Source organism: Colius striatus, chromosome 3, assembly GCF_028858725.1.
Source record: "Colius striatus isolate bColStr4 chromosome 3, bColStr4.1.hap1, whole genome shotgun sequence".
In the NCBI taxonomy this organism is placed as follows: domain Eukaryota; kingdom Metazoa; phylum Chordata; class Aves; order Coliiformes; family Coliidae; genus Colius; species Colius striatus.
In genome coordinates this window covers 98,434,330-98,453,906 of record NC_084761.1, presented here as the reverse complement: position 1 = coordinate 98,453,906, position 19,577 = coordinate 98,434,330, and the positions used below count along the sequence as shown (strand labels likewise).

Genomic DNA, 19,577 nt, shown 5'->3' with positions numbered 1-19,577 from the left:
ACCTCAGCCCCACGGCTTTGGGATCCCTCCAGGGCTGGGCACTCCCCCAGCTCCCTGGGCAGCCTGGCACAGGGCTGACACCCCTCTTAGGGAAACAGACAAGGGGAGTCCTCTGGAAGAGTCAACAGTGAGCTGAGGGCAAAGCAAAGTCCTTCTCCTGTTGGGTTGTCTGGCTGCTGACAATGCATTCAGCCCAGATTTCCCTGCACTGCAGGCAAGCAGCTGGTTATTCCCCACTGCTTGAACCCACTAAGTCAATAACTAACAGTCAGACCCCAGGATGTGGTGTCAGGCTGTGCCCAGGCTGTTTTCCTGTGGCTCTCAAGATCCAGACCCCACAGGGTTTAGTCCCTGCTTAGGTGGCTTGTGGTGGGGAAAAGCACCAGCTTTCCAGGACCCAGGCACTTGTGCACTTGTTTATTTAGTTACCCTACTCATTAATTACCCTGCCCTCCTTCTCCCAGCACTGGATGCACTGGTGCAAAGCAGCAGCAGATGCTGCAGCTCAGCTGTGCCTCTGCTCACCCTGCAGGCAAAGCTGACATCACCCCATGACATTTCTTCCTTCTTATTTTTGCTGCAACTTCATTTTTTACCCCCACCCCCCAAACCATCAGCAGGAAACACATTTTTGTCTGTTATCAACCTGTCCTCATTTGCACATTCATGTCCCAGCTTATGGGGTGTATCCATCTGCTCACCCTCCCGTAACTTGGATGGACTTAGAGCTTTCCTTACAGCTCAAGGGGTTTCCCTCACGTTTCAAAATCACTTTTAGGAGAAGAAAAGGTGTCCTAATATGAAATAAAACTTCTGTTCAGCAATAGGCGGAAGTGAAACCAGCACTGAAGCAGGGGGAGGTGCACAAGCTCTTACTCACTGCTTCCTCCTTCTTCAGCACAGCACACAAAGCCCCCACAAACTTGTGCAAAGTGATGGAAGAGCCACACTCAGAGCTGCAGAAAATCACATTTGTCTCCATCTCCTGAGGGAAAGGACAGCTGGGCTCTTAGAGAAACGACCTTACACCTTGTAGGCTCTGATTTCCTTCCTTTTTGCTGCTCAATCCTGAATGGTTTAACAGGAGAGAGGCTTTTTTTTTGGTCTTTCTCTTCCATATTTCTTTGCTTTTGAACGTTGTTTTCCTCCATCTCAGCTTTGGAGGCATCTCAACAGCCCCAGATGGGCATTTCCCTATCAGCTTTCAGTAGAGCAGGGGGATCTTTAGCAGACACCCTCAGCAGTCACTGCAGATGTGGAGACTCACCTTGCACTTAGGATTAGGGAGTTTGTGGTGTCCTGGGTGCAGAAGACCAAGGCTCAGAGGTGACACCTACACCAGCATCAGAGCCTGCAGACATGGATGCTCCTTGGCCTTTGAAGTTCAGCCCTTCAGTATCTTGCTGGAGATCACAGAATCTCAAGGGTTGGAAGGGAGCTGGAAAGCTCATCCAGTGCAACCCCCCTGCCAGAGCAGCACCACCTAGAGCAGGGCACACAGGGACTCATCCAGCTGGGTTGGAATGTCTGCAGAGAAGGAGCCTCCACATGTGGCAGTTCCACTTGTCCACCTCATCCTACTCTGGGAGAGATTTGGGCTCACTGTGCTGTTCCCTGGCTGTCAGTCTGGTGCTCAGTTGGGGTGGGAGATGTTGGCAGTCCTGATGCATCTGGTCAGTGATGGCTTCTTCTCTTGGAAGGGCTTGTGCCAGTTTGCCCATGTCCTTATTTACCAGCTCTGACTGTGGTTTTCCACCTTCTCCTGGTCTCCATCACCGTGGTTTCCCATCTCTCCCCAGACACCCCTTCCCTCGTGTGTTCAGCTCCTGCAGCAGGAGGCAGCTGGAGAACTACTTCCAGAAGGGAGGTGGCATGTGTCTCTTCAACCTGCCTGACACCAAGGAGCTGGTGGTGGGACGGAAATGTGGCAATGGCTTTCTGGAGGAAGGAGAAGCCTGTGACTGCGGGGAGGTGGAGGTAAGGAGCTGGGACCCGTGTCATGCTCCCACAGAGGCTTTCACAGCTCAGCTCAGCTGCTGAAAGGCAGGACATGGACCATGTGCAGAGGGCTATTTCCAAAGGTTTCATAGAATCATAGAATGGTGGGGGCTGGAAGGACCCTGCAGAGCTGCTCCAGCCCCTGATACAGCAGGTTCCCCTGGCTCAGGGGCACAGGCACGTGTCCAGGTGGGTTTGGAAACCTCCTGAGAAGGAGCCTCCACACCCTCCCTGGGCAGCCTGGGCCAGGGCTCCCTCCCCTCAGCACCAAAGGACTTTCTCCTTGGGTTTCAATGGTTTGTATTCCAGCCTGTGTCCTTTACCCCTTGTCCTGCCACTGACCACCACACAACCAACACTGTCCCCAGCCTCCTGACACCCACCCTTTAGGGACTGATCAGCATTGATAAAGCCCGCCTCAGCCTTCTCTTCTCCAAGCTGAGCAGCCCCAGGGCCTTTCCTCCTCACACAGAGGCTCCATTCCCCTCTGCATCTTGGTAGCCAAGATGGTTTTCTGGTCACTACAAAGACTCCATCCCAAGGACTCTTCCCAGCCCCACCTTCCTAAAGCCATTTAACCTCATCCTGGCTTTTTTCTTGCCTTTGCTCTACAGTACTCAGGTCATTCTCATCTTCCCCAATGGAAAAATGAGAAGAGCAATACAGTGATGGGTGGAGAACAGGCTGGGGATGGAATCACTGACCATGGTGGTTTCTTGTTCCTCTCCCCACGCAGGAATGCACCAACCCATGCTGCAATGCACACAACTGCACACTGAAGATGGGGGCTGAGTGTGCCCATGGTGACTGCTGCCAGGGCTGCAAGGTGAGCACCACACTGAGACCCCACTGTGCCCACCCACCGTCCCTTGATGGCCTCAGATTGAAGGGGCTGCAGAGGGCCCTGGCCAGGCTGGAGCCATGGGCTGAGGGCAGTGGGATGAGGTTGAACAAGGCAATGGCCAAGGCCCTTGGGCTTCCCCAAGGCCAGGCAGCTCCAGGCTGGGGCAGAGGAGCTGGAAAGTGCTGCAGGGAAAGGGCCTGGGGGGGTTGGTGCCAGGAGCCAGCAGTGTGTCCAGGGGGGCAAGAAGGCCAAGGGCAGCCTGGCTGGGATCAGCACTGGGGTGGCAGCAGGAGCAGGGCAGGGATTGTCCCCTGTGCTGGGCCCTGGGGAGGCTGCAGCTCCAGGGCTGTGTTCACTGGTCCTCATGTGTTGGGAGTGCCCAGCCCTGGAAGGATCCCAAAGCCATGGAGCTGAGGTGCTGAGGGCCATGGGGTAGTGCTGGGCTGATCTTTCCCTCTCCTCCCCACAGCTGAAGGTGGCTGGGACGATGTGCAGGGAAGCAGCAGGATCCTGTGACCTCCCTGAGTACTGCACAGGCTCCTCACCCTTCTGTCCCCCCAATGTCTACCTGCTGGATGGCTCCTCCTGCGCCTACGGGGAGGCTTATTGCAACAATGGCATGTGCATGACCCACCACCAGCAGTGTGTCCAGCTCTGGGGGCCTGGTGAGTGTCCCTGCTCATGGCCCTGCCTCTGGGCCAGCTCTCTGTGGAGCAGGAGCCATGGTGAGGCTCAGGGCCCTGACTGCATGGTGGAGGGAGAGGTGAGGGGCTGTGCACAGGCTGCCCAGGGAGGGTGTGGAGGCTCCTTCTTGGGAGATTCCCAAACCTACCTGGACACATTCATGTGCCCCCTGAGCCAGGGGAGGCTGCTTTAGGAGGGGCTGGGGCTGCAGGAGCTCTGCAGGGCCCTCCCAGCCCCCACCATTCTGGGATCTGCTCTGTGTTGCCCTCAGCTGTGCATCACCCCATGCTGCACAGGGTTCCTCCCGTGCTGCACTCTGCCCTGTGTGCACTACAGTCCCCATACCCCCACTCCTTCCACCCCTCTCACACCCATCCACACCTCTCCAGGCAGTTCCCTCACCCCGGGGGAATCTTCCCCCAGGGCTCAGCCCTGCAGCAGAGGGGCTGCTGGTGTCCTGGCAACTGCAGCAGCATGTCTGGGACACATTCCCATGGTGTTTTCTCCATGAGCATCCAGCTGCAGCTCCCAGTTTCAGTGTTCCTCGTGCTGACTGCTGTCCTCACCCCACATGGGACCTTTCCTCCCTCCCTGCAGGTGCCTGGCCAGCCCCAGATGCCTGTTTCCAGGACGTGAACATGGCTGGCAACACCTATGGCAACTGTGGCAAAGACAGCCAAGGGCGCTACGTGAAGTGCGACAAGAGGTGGGTGCAGCACCCTTGGGTGCTCCCTCACCTGCTCCTGCCCCCACAGCCCCTCATTGACCACCCTTGCCAAGGGACTGGCATGGCCTTACCTCAGCCTCCTGCCATCCTACCTCAGGTCAGCCCTGGTTTGGACCTGTGGAGGCCACCAGGTCCTTGCTGAGCTCAGTGCCCATCGCTGCTGGGAGGTTGTCCCACCACAGCCAACATCAGCAGGAGGTGCTATTTAGGGAGCCTGTGTGCTCCAGTATTCCCAGTTAGGCCAGGGATGTTAGAGGGAATGCTGCTGCTTGTCCCCTCCAGCATTTCTCTGTGGTGTCTGTGATTTATCCAAGTCCTTTCTCTCAGCCTCCCATGGCCATAAATGCAGGGCCAGGCAGCAGGATGGTGGGTGGTTGGGTGTGAAGGGTGAGGTGGCTGGTGCCTGCATCTCCCACCCTCACCTGGGCTCTGTCTCACTCCTCAGGGATGCCATGTGTGGCAAGATCCAGTGCCAGAGCTCAGCCAAGAAGCCCCAGGGGACCAACACCGTGTCCATCGACACCACCATCCGCTTCAACGGGCGGGAGGTGAAGTGCCGAGGGACCTACGTGTACAGTGCCAAGGATGATGAGGAGGACCTCTCTGACCCTGGGCTGGTGATGACAGGGACAAAATGTGGAGATGGGATGGTGAGTACCTCTTCCCTCCAGGGCTGGGGGATCCTACAGGAGATTTCTCTCAGGGACAACTCTCTCAGGGAAACAGTTCTGCCTCAGCCCCAATCTCAACCTCCCCTGAGGCAACTTCAGCCCCTTTCCTCTCGTCCTGTCACTTGTTACTTGGGAGCAGAGAGTGACCCCCAGCTCCCTGCAGCCTCCTGTTAGGGAGTTGTAGAGTGCTTCTGTGTCCCCTCAGGCTCCTCTTCTCCAGGCTCAACACCCCCATTCCCTCAGCCCCTCCCCAGCCCCTTGTGCTCCAGCCCCTTCCCCAGCTCTGTGCCCAGCTCTGGCCATGCTGCAGCCCCTCAAGTGTCCCTGTGGCAGTGTCCCTCAGCCCCTCTGCCCCAGCCTGGAGCTGCCTGGCCTTGGGGTAGCGCAGGGACCTTGGCCATTGCATTGTTCACTCTCATCCCATTGCCCCCAGCCCATGGCTCCAGCCTGGCCAGAGCTCATTGCAGACCCTTCCTGCCCTTGAGCAGATCTATGCACCTGCCCAGCTTCATACCACCTGCATGGGATGTGGTACCCTCCACACTTGCAGACGTTGCCCTGCTGCCTTCTCAAAAGGGGCATTTCTAGACATCACCAGAAGCTTTGTGCAGGCCACCAAATTCTCCTCTCTGGCCTCCACGCTTCTCCATCTAATGCCTAGTGGAGCAACCCCAATGAGAAATGCATGCTCCAGGACTTGCTCAATGAGTCCCTGTGTGCCCTGCTCTAGGTGGTGCTGCTCTGGCAGGGGGGTTGCACTGGATGAGCTTTCCAGCTCCCTTCCAACCCCTGAGATTGTGTGATTCTGTGAAATGCTTTGACCTGAAACAACCTTATTTAACCAACCTGCATTTCCCAACAGGCAGCATCCTTCCAGAGGACTCCTGTCCCTGAAACACAAAGGATTGCTGTTCCCTCCCCCTCTCTGTTGGATCTTGCTCTAACCTCAGCTGCTTGGCTGTCTCTCAGGTGTGCAAGGATCGCCGCTGCCAGAACGCTTCCCTTTTTGAGCTGGAAAAGTGCGTTTCCCGGTGTCACGGCCACGGGGTGAGTTACTGCCTGAGGCCTCCAGCAAGGCTCCTGACATCACCAGATCCTAAAGCAAAAGCAAGTGTCATCCCACAGGGGTGAGCATTGCAACACAGAGGGCATCTGCTTTTCATTACTCTCTCATGCATCAGCTATGGATGAGACCACAAGGGCAAGGGTAGAGTGTTGCATCTGGGGAAGAACAACCCCATGGACCAGCACAGGCTGGGGAATGAGCTCTTAGAGAGCAGCACAGGGGAAAGGGAGCTGGGGGTGCTGGTGGGCAGCAGGATGAGATGAGCCAGCAACGGGCCCTCGTGGCCAAGAGGCCAATGGCATCCTGGGCTGGATGAGAAGGGCTGTGGGCAGTAGGTCAGAGAGGTTCTGCTGCCCCTCTGCTCTGCCCTGCTGAGCCCACATCTGGGATATTGTGTCCAGTTCTGGGCCCCTCAGTTGCAGAAGGACAGGGAGCTGCTGGAGAGAGTTCAGTGCAGGGACACAGAGATGCTGGAGTGGAGCATCTGCCTTGTGATGAAAGGCTGAGGGAGCTGGGGCTCTGCAGCTTGGAGGAGCCTGAGGGATGAGCTCATGCATGTTACAGATCCATCAAAGGTGGGTGTGAGGAGGCTGGAGCCAGGCTGTGCTCAGTGATGTCCAATGACAGGACAAGGGGCAACGGGGACAAGCTGCAACAGAAGAGGTTCCAAAGAAACACAAGGCCAAAGTTGTTCCCTGTTGAGGTGAGGGAGCACTGGCAGGGGCTGCCCAGATGGGCTGTGGAGGCTCCTTCTCTGGAGACATTCCAACCCAGCTGGATGAGTCCCTGTGTGCCCTGCTCTAGGTGGTGCTGCTCTGGCAGGGGGGTTGCACTGGATGAGCTTTCCAGGTCCCTTCCAGCCCTTGAGAGTCTGTGATTCTGTGTGAGACTGAGCTGAGACCTTTGCTCACCCATGTCAGAGTCAGAAGAACATTGATGATGTAAAGGCCACCTGCAAAGTTTGGATCAGGGTCCAATTGGAACTGGAGAGTGTTTTGATCTCAGAGCAGGTGCCTGTTCCCTCTGAGAGAGCAAAACAAGAGTCAGAAACACAACTGGCCCTGCAAAAAAAGGCAGGGCAATGGTTCAGTGCATGGAAAGAGCCACCCTTGTTCAGAGCTTAAAGGCTACAAAGATTTGAGCTCTGCAGAACTCAGGGCTGTGTCACATAAAGCAACAACAATGTGTTGTGGTTTAGTGCTGCAGGATCCCAGGGGCAAGGAGATGAACAAACTTGTGGCCTAATGCAAAGTGTGAAGGGCATCAGGGTGGTGTGGACAGTGAGGGCAGAAGATACCTGTCTTCAAGGTTTCTGCAAAGATCAGGGAAATAAACATACCAGCAAGGAAATATCTCTGGGCTTTGTGATTAGAGATTTGTGGGCAACAAAGGCACAATCTGAGAGATGTCCAAGGGGTGAATAACAGGAGGGGTTGAGCTCCTTTTGCCCAGGCTCCTGCCACTGGCCACCTGCCCTCATCCCCACCTTACAGACCATTGTGTCAGAGAAGCAGAGAATCCTTCTGTCTGGAAATGACTTCAAAGCTCACTGAGTCCCAGCCCTGCCCAGCCCAGCACTACCCCACGGCCCTCAGCACCTCAGCTCCAGGGCTGAGATCCCTGCAGGGCTGGGCACTCCCCCAGCTCCCTGGGCAGCCTGGCACAGGGCTGACACCCCTCTGAGGGAAACAGTTCTGCCTCAGCTCCAACCTCAGCCTCCCCTGGGGCAGCTTGAGGCTGTTTCCTCTTGTCCCATCACTCGTTACTGAAGACAGGAACCAACCCCCAGCTCCCTGCAGCCTCCTGTCAGGGAGTGTCAGAGAGTGCTGCTGTGTCCCCTCAGGCTCCTCTTCTCCAGGCTCAACACCCCCATTCCCTCAGCCCCTCCCCAGCCCCTTGTGCTCCAGCCCCTTCCCCAGCTCTGTGCCCGGCTCTGGCCACGCTGCAGCCCCTCAGTGTCCCTGTGGCAGTGAGTGAGGGGCCCAGCACTGACACAGCCCTGGAGCTGCAGCCTCCCCAGGGCCCAGCACAGGGGACAATCCCTGCCCTGCTCCTGCTGCCACCCCAGTGCTGATCCCAGCCAGGCTGCCCTTGGCCTTCTTGCCCCCCTGGGCACGCTGCTGGCTCCTGTTCAGCTGCTGGCACCAACCCTCCCAGCCTCTTTCCCTGCAGCAGCCTTCCAGCCACACATCTCTTGTGGTCTCCAACCCTTTCTCTCTCTGCAGGTGTGCAACAGCAACAAGAACTGCCACTGTGATGCTGGCTGGGCTCCCCCATCCTGTGAGAAGCCGGGTCTGGGTGGCAGCGTGGACAGTGGCCCTGTGCAGCGAGACAGTGAGTCTCAGAGCCCTGTGACACTGCTGGGGCTGCTGCCATCAGAGGGGGAAACAGGGTGATAAAGCTACTGACAGCTCTGCTCCTGAATGTGCTGGGTTGGACTCACAACCTTGCTCTGGTTGCTTGGTGGCCACCCATTGCTGTCAGAGGCCAGGGGATGGTTCTGCTCCACGTTTAGGGGTGTGATGTGTCCACCCAGGATGGAGGGAGTGGGCAGAGGGGACTGACATTGCCATCAGATGGAAGCTGCTGCTTTCCCAGCCCCACAGTCATCTTTGTGCTTTCCCTGCCAGATCATGAAGCCATCTTTGTAACCCTTCTGCTCATCTTCCTGCTCTTCCTCCCGGCTCTGATGATGAGCATCTACTTTTGGTACCGGCGGGAGAACTCGCTCCTGAATAAATGGATAAAGGAGATGAGGAGAAGGAGCCAGGAGACATACAGGTGGGTGATGTGTCCTAAATCCCTTCTCACTTCAGGACCCAGTGAGTCTCTGAAACCTTGTTTTTTTGCCACTGGCAACTTCCAGCCTGGTAGGAATTGGTTGTGGGGGAGCTGGTGGTGCACAGGGTCTGCATCAAACTGGGATGAGACCCACTTTGAGATATGGAGAGCTCTCTGCTGGGAAAACCTGAGGCTCCCAGCTCTTCTCTGAGCAAAGCACAGGGAGTGGTCTTCTGGACAGGACAATCTCAGAAACTGCTGATGAAGGTAGCCTGGTACTAAGAAGCTTTCTTGCTGTCTGCTTCTAGGCTGCAGGAACTGGAAGGTCTCTAAAGGAGCAGTGGATTTAGATGTTGTCATGATTTCCCCTCCTAGGACAGGCACAGGCACACACTTAGAGGGACAGACACACACTTAGAGGGACAGACACACAGTTGGAGGGCCAGACACACACTTAAAGGCACAAAAATGGCTGCTTTTGTTTTTCCATCCATGATTTACCTTTGTGGTCCCGGGCAGGAACAAACCCATCAGTAGGAAGTCACCCAGTGGCCATCCCAAAGCTGCTTTCACCTTGAGGAACATTTCCACCTCCAGCCACACTGCTAAAGTAAGTAATAACTCACCTTCCAGGTTTGCTTTCCCTCCCTGGGACTTGATGCTTGTGGGTGATCACATCTGACTCTAGCAACTGGGCAAGCCACTGATGCTCTGTGCTGGTTTTGCATCGTGTTTACCCTGTGAGCCCTTGGTCAGTAGTTCACATCCCTCCTAAAAATGAGTCTGGTGAGCTCTGACTGCTCAAGAAGACCCTGGTGAGAGCAAGGAGCCTCCCTGAGAAATTGCCCATCACCATGGCAAAGCTTAGCAGAGGCTGTGCAATCTCATGGTGACTTTGTGCTGTGTCTCCTGGGAGGCAGATCATAGAATCACAAGATCATTCTGGTTGGAAAAGCCCTTGAAGCTCCTGGAGTTCAAGCCCTGCTCTCACCCTGCCCAGCCCAGCACTACCCCATGGCCCTCAGCACCTCAGCTCCATGGCTTTGGGATCCCTCCAGGGCTGGGCACTCCCCCAGCTCCCTGTCAGTGTAAAAATGCCTCTGCTGCTGGTTGTGGCAGCTCTGGTGACCTTGGGGTGGGGAAGGTTGGAGCTAAATTTAGGAATCCTTTAGGTTTATTTGAGCATGGCCACAGTGGCTGAGAGTGAGCAGGATGGTCCCTGTCTCCCATCTGGTGGGAATCTGTGAGGATTCACCAGACCTGGCCCTGCTCCAGACACCCTGAGCCCAGCACCTTTGCCCAACCCCATATGCTCTCAGATGGTTAGCGAGGAGCAAACCTGCTCAGCTTTTGGCTGGGACGCTCCCAGAAAGTGGAATAAATACCCAGTGCTCCTCCTGCAGCTCCCTAACACCCAGACCTTGAGGGGACATGTGCTTTTCAGCAGCTAGGAAACTCCCTGACGTTTTCCTCCACACAGGCACCTCGGACTGCCTTACCCCCCAAAGCCAGCGCCCACCACCCGGGCTCCCAACCTGTCAACGTTGTCCATCCTCTTCGTCCAGCCCTCAACTCCATCCCTTCAAGGCCAAGGGAGCCCAAGCCTGCCAGGCCACCTCCACCAGTCACCAGGTCCCCAGTGGTCCCCACCAAAGTGGTCGTGTCCCAGGCCAAGCTGCCGCCTCCGAAGAAGCCTCTTCCCTGCAGCCCCGTGAGGACGCCGCTGGTGAGCTTGGCTGCTTGGCTCTGCTTTCCTTCCACACTCAGAGAGTTTCCCTGGGTCTTGGCTGCCTCTGGTTCTTTTTTTGGGGGGGTTGGGCACTAGCAAGGAGCTCTCATGCCACCCTAAGAGAGGGATCCTTGCAGTGTTTGTGATGGTTTAGCTCTGGCTGGGTACCAGGTGCCCACTAAATTGTTCCATCACTCCTCACCTGGACAAGGGAGAGAGAAACATAACAAAGGGCTCATGAGTGATGAGGGCAGGGAGATCACTCAGCAATCAGCATCACAGGCAAAACAGGCTCAGCTTGGGGAGAAATGGTTTGATTTGTTAACAATCAAAACAGAGTAGGGGAATGAGAAATAAAGCCTGAACCTCAAAACACCTCCCCCCATCCCTCCCTTCTTCCCGAGTCCCTACCTCCTCCCCTCCAGCAGCACAGAGGGATGGGGGATGAGGGTTACAGTCAGTTCATCACAGATGGACCTTGCTGCTGCTGCTGCTTCTCAGGGAGAGGTCTCCTCACACTTCCCACTGCTACACTGCTACATGAGAGACTGTCCTCCATGAACATCTCCAATTGGGTCCTTCCCACTGCCCCAGCGTGGGGGAAACAGTCCCTCAGGAGTGAACTGCTCCAGTGTTGGGTTCCCCATGTGGTCACAAGCCCTGACAGCAAACCTGCTCTGGCCTGGGCTCCTCTCTCCCCACGGGCTCCCAGGTCCTGCCAGGAACTTGCTCCAGGCTGAGCTTCCCACAGAGTCACAGCCTCCTTCAGGCATCACCCGCTCCAGCGTGGGCTCCTGCATGGGCTGTGAGTGGGTCTCTGCTCCCTGGGGCCTCCCTGGGCTGCAGGGGCACAGCTGCCTCACCATGGGCTGCAGAGGAATCTCTGCTCCAGTGCCTGGGTGCCTGGGCACCTTCTCTCCCTCCTTCTCCACTGACCTCAGTGTCTGTGGAGATATTGTCACATTCTCACTCCCTGTTGCTGCTGCAGTTCAGCACCTGCCCAGCAACTCCTTCCCCTTCTCCAGTGTGTCAATCCCAGTTGCTCCCTCCATCCCTAATGGGTCAGCAGCAGGTCCATCTCAGAACTGATGGCCCTGGCCCTGTCACATACAGGGGAAGTATCCAGCAGCTTTCCACAGAAGCCACCCCTGTAGCCCCTCAATACCAAAACCTGCCCACACAAACCCACTGGAGTGGTGAGGAGAGCTGGTTAGATAATGAGAATCCTTCAAGGTAGTTTGGATTGGGATATTATGTGCTTTGAAGTATCTCAGCTCTGCAGCAGGGGAGAGAGGTTTGCAGGTCTCTGGATGCTCCTCTAAGGATGTTCACAGAATCATAGCATCTTAAGGGTTGGAAGGGACCTGGGAAGCTCATCCAGGGCAACCCCCCTGCCAGAGCAGCACCACCTAGAGCAGGGCACACAGGGACTCATCCAGCTGGGTTGGAATGTCTGCAGAGAAGGAGCCTCCACAGCCCATCTGGGCAGCCCCTGCCAGTGCTCCCTCACCTCAACAGGGAACAACTTTGTCCTTGTGTTTCTTTGGAACCTCTTCTGTTCCAGCTTGTCCCCGTTGCCCCTTGTCCTATCACTGCCCATCATTAAGAAGAGCCATGTTCTCTCTCCTCTTACACTTTGTGATCCCAGGTTGCCCCAAAGCACCAACCCCCCCGTCGGCCACTGCCTGGAAGTCCTCTTCTGGCCAAAGAGCTGCCTCCTGCACATGGACAGACCCTGCTGGTCATGGTCCCTCCCACCAACTTCAAAGCATCGGGTGCAAGCGCCGTCAGCCACGCCACGAGGCCGTTAAAGTAAGTCGAGAGAGGAGGTGAGCTGCCTCCTCCCACTGCTGGTGGACACAGTGTGAGGTTCTGTAGGTCCTGACATCCCAAATGTCACTGTGGTTTGCTCTGTTTTGCCCCTTGTGATGGCTTCACTGTGACCTGGGTTTCTCCTCCTCCTCTCCAGTGTGGCTGGTGTGTACAGGGCAGGCTGATGAGGAGCAGGAGAAGGGCTCTGTGCTCTGGGGTGTGCAGGTCAAAGCTCACCAGCTTTGGTGGAACTGGCCTGTAGGGCATTGTGGATCTTGTGTTTGGGGACAGCAGCAAAAGACAGGAAGGAAATCAGAAGATGTCCCAAATTCTGCTACCTGGGGAGCAGACAGAGAGTTTTTCTAGACAGGGATCTGCTCCTTCCCGCATGGTGCAGGAGAAAAGCCTCAGCAAGATACCTTTGGGTGTCTGGGATCTGTCTGGGGGACCCCACAGGGGCTGGCCAAGGTTGGCCAATGGTGACCAAGGTTGGGGCTTTGGGTCTTGTAAGGTCCCAGTGGGTTAAGGGAGGTTCCATCCTTTGGGGTTCATGTGGCCTCCCATCCCAGAGCATGGAGGCAGCTGTTGGTGTTCTGCTGGGGGACAATGGAGTGAAAGGATGGATGCTGATGTTGTCTTTCACCTTCCCTCCTTGCAGGCCGATGCCACCTCAAAGGTGAGTCACAGACACCATGCAGGACCATGGGGACTGCTTGAGGAGGGATGGGCTGTGGTTAATCACTGGGATGGGAACCAGGAGATGGGATTAACATCCACTTTCCCAGAGGCTCTTAGCTGGGCTCTTAGTACCCCAGCAAGAGCAGGGCTTGGGCACTTGTGTCCCTGGCATGCAGGGTTTTCAGTTTGGAGCTGAGACATGAAGTCCAGGTCCTTTAAAGTATCACCACTGCTCTCAGTTATTACTGTACTGCTAAATCCTCTGGGCATGAGCCAGTGGAGCTTCAAGGGATCATTCCATCCACTCCTGCTCCTCAGTTTGTGGGCTGCATCAGCCACAGGGAAGGCACCATGCCTGACTGAAGTTGGCCCTCATCCCCAGACAGTCTGCTCTGCTGATTACTACTTTGACCCTCTCACACTATTTTAGGTTCTTATGCCTTTGTAGTTGCCACCACAAAGAGGCTGAATATGCCCCAAAATTTCTCTGGTGGAGCTCAATGCCTGTAACTCATCTTTTGGAGTAGGTGAAGCAGTCCCAAAAGAGAAAGGCTTGGCACAGCCTGGCAGCCAAACTCAGCTCCCTTCCCCAAACAGTGTGGTTTTGTCCTTGCTGCCCACTGAGACCAGCCCCTGGCCATCTTTTGAAGCAGTGCCCATGTCAGGAAGGGTAGGCTGGCAGGGCCAGACTTGTGCCAGGGAGCAAGACATGTCTGTGTCCTGGGTCTGGATTGATTACCTGACACCATCAACATGGTAAGGGAACAGTTTGCTTTCCTTGGATGGATGAGGTGAGAGATTTCCTAACCCCAGGATGGTCCCATATGTAGGATCCATATTGAGCTGATGGTGACATCTCTTAGGTGGCAAGAACCACCGTGGCTGTTTTTGGGAAGCTGAGGGCAGTAACTCCTTTAGGGACGTGATTCCTACAGTTGTTGAGCTCACAGTTCTCACCTCTGGGCCACTGCCTGGTGCCACCATGTGTTTTGGTAGTCTCTGCATCTGTGTTTTGAGGGTACACCAAGGGCAACACCTCGAAGTGAGGTGTGTTTTTGAGAGAGGACGTGGGTGACCACGACAGTCCCAGGTCCCCTCTGCCCTGAGCTGTGGAAGGTTGGTTGTGGTGGATTCTGCACTCAAACAAGTTGTCTCACTCTCTTCTCACTTTAGGCCAGTCCCAGCCATCAAAACCCAACCAAGCTTCCTCTTGAAGAAGTGACAAACCAAGGCCACCTTCAGCCCATCCTTCCTGAGCTGGCTCTCCTGATTTGCACTGCTGCTGGCCACAGGGGTCTTTTATTCCTCTCTTGTTTTGTTTTGTCTTTTGATACCAGAGGACTATTTTTATAAGACAGAATATGTATTCAGCACAACAAACTGTCGTGGTGGGGAGGGAGGAGAGGGGAAATCATGACATAACCAAGGGTTGGGGTGGGCTGGTGTTGGGGAGACCATGATGGAGACCACCACAGTTCCTGGCGTGGCTTCTTTGCCAATCTATACCCCTACCTCCAGCTTTAGTTTATCCTTGACCCTTGCACATGTGTGCAAGGGATGGAGTGGCTTGGGGTAAATGAACATCCAACTCTGATGGAAGATGCTGACGACAGTGGCAGCGGAAAGCTGTGTAATATCCTTCTAGCTACCTCCTCCTTCTCCTCCAAGGCCTGGGGAGACCACCCCACCACCCACTGACACCAGAGCTCAATGCTGGGCATTGTCTCCAGGGAGATACTTGCCATGAGAGAAAAATGGTTTCCAGTTTGGACTGTGCCATCCAGTGCTGGGACATTTCCATCAAGGATGCAAGTTCTCAGGCTCCTCCTGCCCTGATTGCACAAGAGCAAAGAGTGACAATCCTGGGGCCTTACCTGGAAGGAGAAGTTGCCTGGGAAAGGGTTTAATGTCTGAAGTGCTGGTGGCAGCTGGTTACCAGGGTGCTTTCAGGGGCCTCAGGAGCTCACTGTTACCATTACACGTTCCCTGCTCACGGGGCAAGCCCAGCAGTGGCTCTGGGAGCTGCTGATCCTCTGCTGTCCAAAGGGAGAAGGAACCACAAGCTGGGAACAAGAGCAGGAAGATCTCCTGCCTGTGTCACTGGCTTGCCCAAAGGCCTTGGCCAAGCCATTGCATATCTCTGTGCCTCAGTTCCCCCCTGTCTGTAAGATGGAGGGGGGGGTGATACCTACCTCACAGGGGTGTTGTGAGGTTTAACTGATGTCTCAAAAGGGCTTTACAATCCTCAGATGAAAGGTGCTGTTGCCACTCTCCTGTGACTTGACACACGGCTCTGGCAGGGTCTCCAATGAGAACAAAGGCTTTGTACAGTCTCCTGGCTCCTCTGCCTCTTTTCTTGCTCAGAAGCTCCTTGAGCCTTTGGGCACTGAAGGCTCTGGGTCTTACACCACACCAGATGCAAACAGACATCTTCTGTCAGGCCTTAAACCTGGATCATTCAGCCCAGCTCCATGGGACGTGTCAGCTGCCCTGGACACGTTTCTGGAGGTGTGTCCAAGCCCTGGAAAGGTTGTCCATGATGTAGGCTCAGAGACAACCCTCAGGAAGCTGTTCTACTGTGGGCTGCTAGCAGCAGGTTGTAGTTAAGGCCACCTTAACCCAAGCTGCTCTTAGACTCTTCTGGCCAGGCTTTGTTTCAAAGTCCACGTGCACATGGGACTTCCCTGAAGCATCTCTGATACCTTCACATTTCTGGGAGGTTTCCAGCTGGGATGTAGGATCCAGCAGCTCCTCTTGCCCTGATGGCAAGTTACAACATCACAGAGTCATTTAGGTTGAGAGGGGCATCTTGAGATTAGCCTCAGGTGACTTCCAGAGGACAGCAACAAAGAACTGCTCCCTCAACCTTCCCATTCCTCTCAGTGATGTCCCAGGTACTTCTGACATGGGCAGGCTTGGGGAAGAGCCCCACAGATGTCCTGGAAAGGGAAACCCAGCTCTCTGCCTGTGAATGTCCTTCTACTGTCCAGTACAGGTGTTAGCAGAGGGTTGGAGAGGGTTTGGAGGAGTCTCTGCAGCAATGAATTGGACCTTTTAGTATAATGGCGTGAAAATACCACCTCACTGTGAGACCAGCAACTGAATCAAGCTGATGCAATGTCCCTGGGCTTGGATTCTTACCCATGACTGTCCATGACACTCCCCTTTGTCTCCTGTTGCCAGTGGGGTGAGATGAGGAGTTTACCCTCTGCAGCTGTCCAAACTTCACCAACGGTGCAGAGCTTGGCCACACGCATTTGGGGGCTGAATTAGTCCACGTGGCCAGGCCACCCAATCATCTCCTCTGCCCTTCAGCTGCAGGAGGTGAGAGAAGGTGGTCATCTAGGGGTGATGCACGATGGTCAGCTTGCTGACTTAGCCTAACCTGAGGTGGTCACAGGTGGTGTTGGGTGGATGATGTCCATCCTGATGCACCTACAAGGGTCAGGTGTGGCCTGTGGTCCATGGGATGGGCAGGATTTGAAGGCTGGTTAGGGGAATTCTTGAGTCCAGGCAGGGCTTTTGAGTGTCCAGATGACACTAGATGGCAGCAGATGACCATGAAAACCTCTGCTCAGCACCTCTTGAGTTGGGGCTGAGGTTTCCAGGGACCAGATGCTGAAGTGCACCTTTCCTCCTTGTTCTTTGCTCCCTACCCCATCACCTGCATGCTCATTAACAACGAGAGCTGGGTGTGGAAGCTGGGTGCTTCTCACAACTCCTTGAGCTTGAAGTTCACTCAAGTGGAGCTTTCTCAGGAGAAAGGGGTCATCTGCTCAGAGGCTGGGCCTCCACTTTCCTCTCCAGTCAGGTAAGGGAGAATCTGAGACTGTGTTTTGGGAGGTGTGTGCTGAAAGTCCACCTCCAGCAAGCTCTGGAGTGAGGGCTCAGAGGCTCAGGATGGTGCTTCAGTGGTGGTTTGAGTGATGCCTTTGTGTGCACATTCCTCATTCATCCATGTGGCAGAGTCTGTGAGGTGCAAATGGGGAAGACAAAAAGCTCCCAGCTCTGCAGGGAGAAACCTGGGAGTTCTAGGGGTTGATGGCCAACTCCCCACCATTCTGGGATGCTCTTGGCTGGCTCAGGAGAACACAACTCCATCAAACAACTTTACACTGTGCTGGAGAGAGCATCCCTGCTTTTAATTCCCAGTGACACCATGGAGGATGGGACAGGTCTATCTCCTGATGTCCATCTCATGTCCAATTTCCAACAGCAACCACATCTAGACGTTTCAGAAGACAAGTGGAGCAAAGCCCAGCTCCTTTCAGAGTTTAACCTGATCCCTGATGGGGCCTGATGCCAGTTCTTTGCTCTGTCCTGGTATAACTGCTGTTATATCCTTCAACCCTCCAGCTCTGAAGAGCTCACACCACTCCAGGGATCATCCTCCTGTGCCTTCCTACCCTTGACAGAAACAAAACTCACTGTTCTCCATCTTCCTCCTGCCCTGCAGATGCTCCAGGTCCTGTGCAAGTGAAATGGGGGAGAAGTTAAGCTGGGGTGACTTGGGTGAGTCATCTTCAGCAGTGTCTCCTTCTCCATGCAGCTGCTGTTCTCTTGCAGTGTCTCATGGCTGTCAGTGTTCTTGCCAGGGCTTCTGAAGCCCCTTCACACCAGGCACTTTGCAAATAATGGAGCTGAGAGCTTGTGATCCAGCCTACTATGAAATTGGTAGGGGCCTCTGGGCTTTCTGGAGGGCTTCACTCTTACTGGGGATGATTAGGGGCTGTAGGAGTGTGTGTGGGGGTGTTTTAGCATCTCCCAGGCTTCCTTTTAACACAGGGGCTTCCTCTGAATTAAACATCCAGGTGATAGGACAGACATAGCCTGAAGCCAGCAGGCAATGCAGGACTGAGGCAGCTCATCCTGGCTCTGTGGTTGTCCAGCCCTAAAACAGCTGCCCCAGCACATTGATGGGCTCATTGGGATGGGCTGCTTGTCCTTATGGAGCAGAAGGAAGCTCAGCTTGCAGAGGGACTCAGGACTGTACCTCCTTGGCCATTTCAAGGGGTCACTGTTTCCCACCATGCTTGCCATGAAGCTGGCAAGATCTCCCTGTCTTTAGGGAAGTCTTTGTCTCTGTCTCCATGCCTCAGTTCCCCTCAGCCTGTAAAATGGAGCCCTTCATCTGTCCCACTCCTGTCATGTCCTTCCCAGTCACTCTGGGGATGCAAAGAACCACAGCAAGAGGCCAGATCCTGCCCCACAGCAGCTCCACGGGCTCAGGCTCTGCAAGAGCTTCTAAGGGATAAAGGGGGATGTGGAAGAGGGACCAAGCAATGAAGGGAACAGGGAAGAACCCCCAGTAATTGAGGACACACTGAGGAAGTCACCTTGGGACAAGAAGTGTTCTCTGTGGCTCCTGGGTTTGGAGATGCACCAAGTTTGCTGTGGGTGTCCTGGCACCAGGCAGATCCCGTCCCCTGGGGTAAAACATGAGGTGATGTTGCTGCTGGCAAATGTAAACCCATTTTCTTTCCTTCTCATTTGATGCTGTACCCTGGGGTGGGAGGGAAGGACACCTGAACTGGGCTCAGACAGCATCAAGCAGGCAACACATGGGCATAGAGAGCTGCAGGCAGGAGCATGAACAGAGCCAGGGTGAAAAAAACCCCACACAAATCAAAGAAGGCAAAAAGAACAAAAAAAGGCAGTGAAGCAGTTAATAAAGAGGCTCCTGCAGCTGGGGAAGTTGAACCATTCATCACCTTCCAGGGCCTTTTGGTTCCTTTTCACTTTATTTGTCTTTGGCAGAAGAGGATTGCTCTCTCCACCCATTCCTGCTGATAGCTCTCTCCTTGGAGCCAAGAATGGTCCCATTAAAAAGGCAAGTCTAAAGCACAGCTTGATTTTTAATCCACTGCATCGACACTGCTATATACACAGAGAGGGGAGAAATACATTTGTTACACACACACAAGCTCAAGACTGAAGTCCTGTTGAGTGCTGTCACTGAAGTGTTGCCTAAAGCTGATGGCTTATCTCTCTCCTTCCCAAGCATTTCTTACAGTGAGTCTCTTTCAAGTCCCAGTGCTATGAAGTACAAAGCCAGCTTGGAGATGGAGAACTTTGGTGTCAGCACCATCAAAGCAGGATGCAGCTCTCCCTCTCTGACTTGCCTTTCTGCTTTAAATCCTTGCTCAGATAAAGAAATGAAGAAACCAAGCCTGGACAACACGTGGAGCTGAGGAGAAGCTTTGTCTCGTGGCTTCATGGTGATGTGGCCTCTGGATGCACAAAGACACTGCTGCTGCCATCCACCGTGGTCTGAAGGATGAGGGTGAGTGAGGGCAGGGCTGTAGCTGTGTGTCACACAGCAGCCTGCCTGTTCTGGTCCCAGATGCTCAGCTGAGATAGTCAAACCAAACCACTCCAAACAAGTAAAACTCAGGAAGCTGGAGGATGTAGAAATGAGGGTGGAAAGCCCACAGTGCAGCTTCTGCATGAGGCCCAAGTGCCCAGCTCTGGTCAGCACATGAGATATAGAAATGAAGGAGGAGCTGTTCTGGCCTAATTAGCAAAGACAAACTGAATTACTGCCTAGAGAAACAAACCCCAAAGCTCTTCCCTGTCTCCTTCACACA

At 54.7% G+C, this 19,577-nt stretch overlaps 1 protein-coding gene across 1 annotated transcript in view; it reads left to right on the top strand.

Annotated features, from left to right (window-relative positions):
• Positions 1–14,375, top strand: part of ADAM33 (ADAM metallopeptidase domain 33) — a 33,566-nt gene extending 19,191 nt beyond the window's left edge. Inside the window, exons 12-24 of the mRNA XM_061992226.1 lie at positions 1,800–1,977; positions 2,735–2,824; positions 3,312–3,507; positions 4,124–4,232; positions 4,699–4,903; positions 5,894–5,971; positions 8,216–8,324; positions 8,621–8,771; positions 9,291–9,381; positions 10,252–10,497; positions 12,149–12,312; positions 12,971–12,988; positions 14,164–14,375. Coding sequence (XP_061848210.1) covers positions 1,800–1,977; positions 2,735–2,824; positions 3,312–3,507; positions 4,124–4,232; positions 4,699–4,903; positions 5,894–5,971; positions 8,216–8,324; positions 8,621–8,771; positions 9,291–9,381; positions 10,252–10,497; positions 12,149–12,312; positions 12,971–12,988; positions 14,164–14,212 — 1,684 coding nt within the window. The 3' untranslated portion in view covers positions 14,213–14,375. The remainder of the gene's footprint in view (positions 1–1,799; positions 1,978–2,734; positions 2,825–3,311; positions 3,508–4,123; positions 4,233–4,698; positions 4,904–5,893; positions 5,972–8,215; positions 8,325–8,620; positions 8,772–9,290; positions 9,382–10,251; positions 10,498–12,148; positions 12,313–12,970; positions 12,989–14,163) is intronic.
• Positions 14,376–19,577: the final 5,202 nt, after the last annotated feature.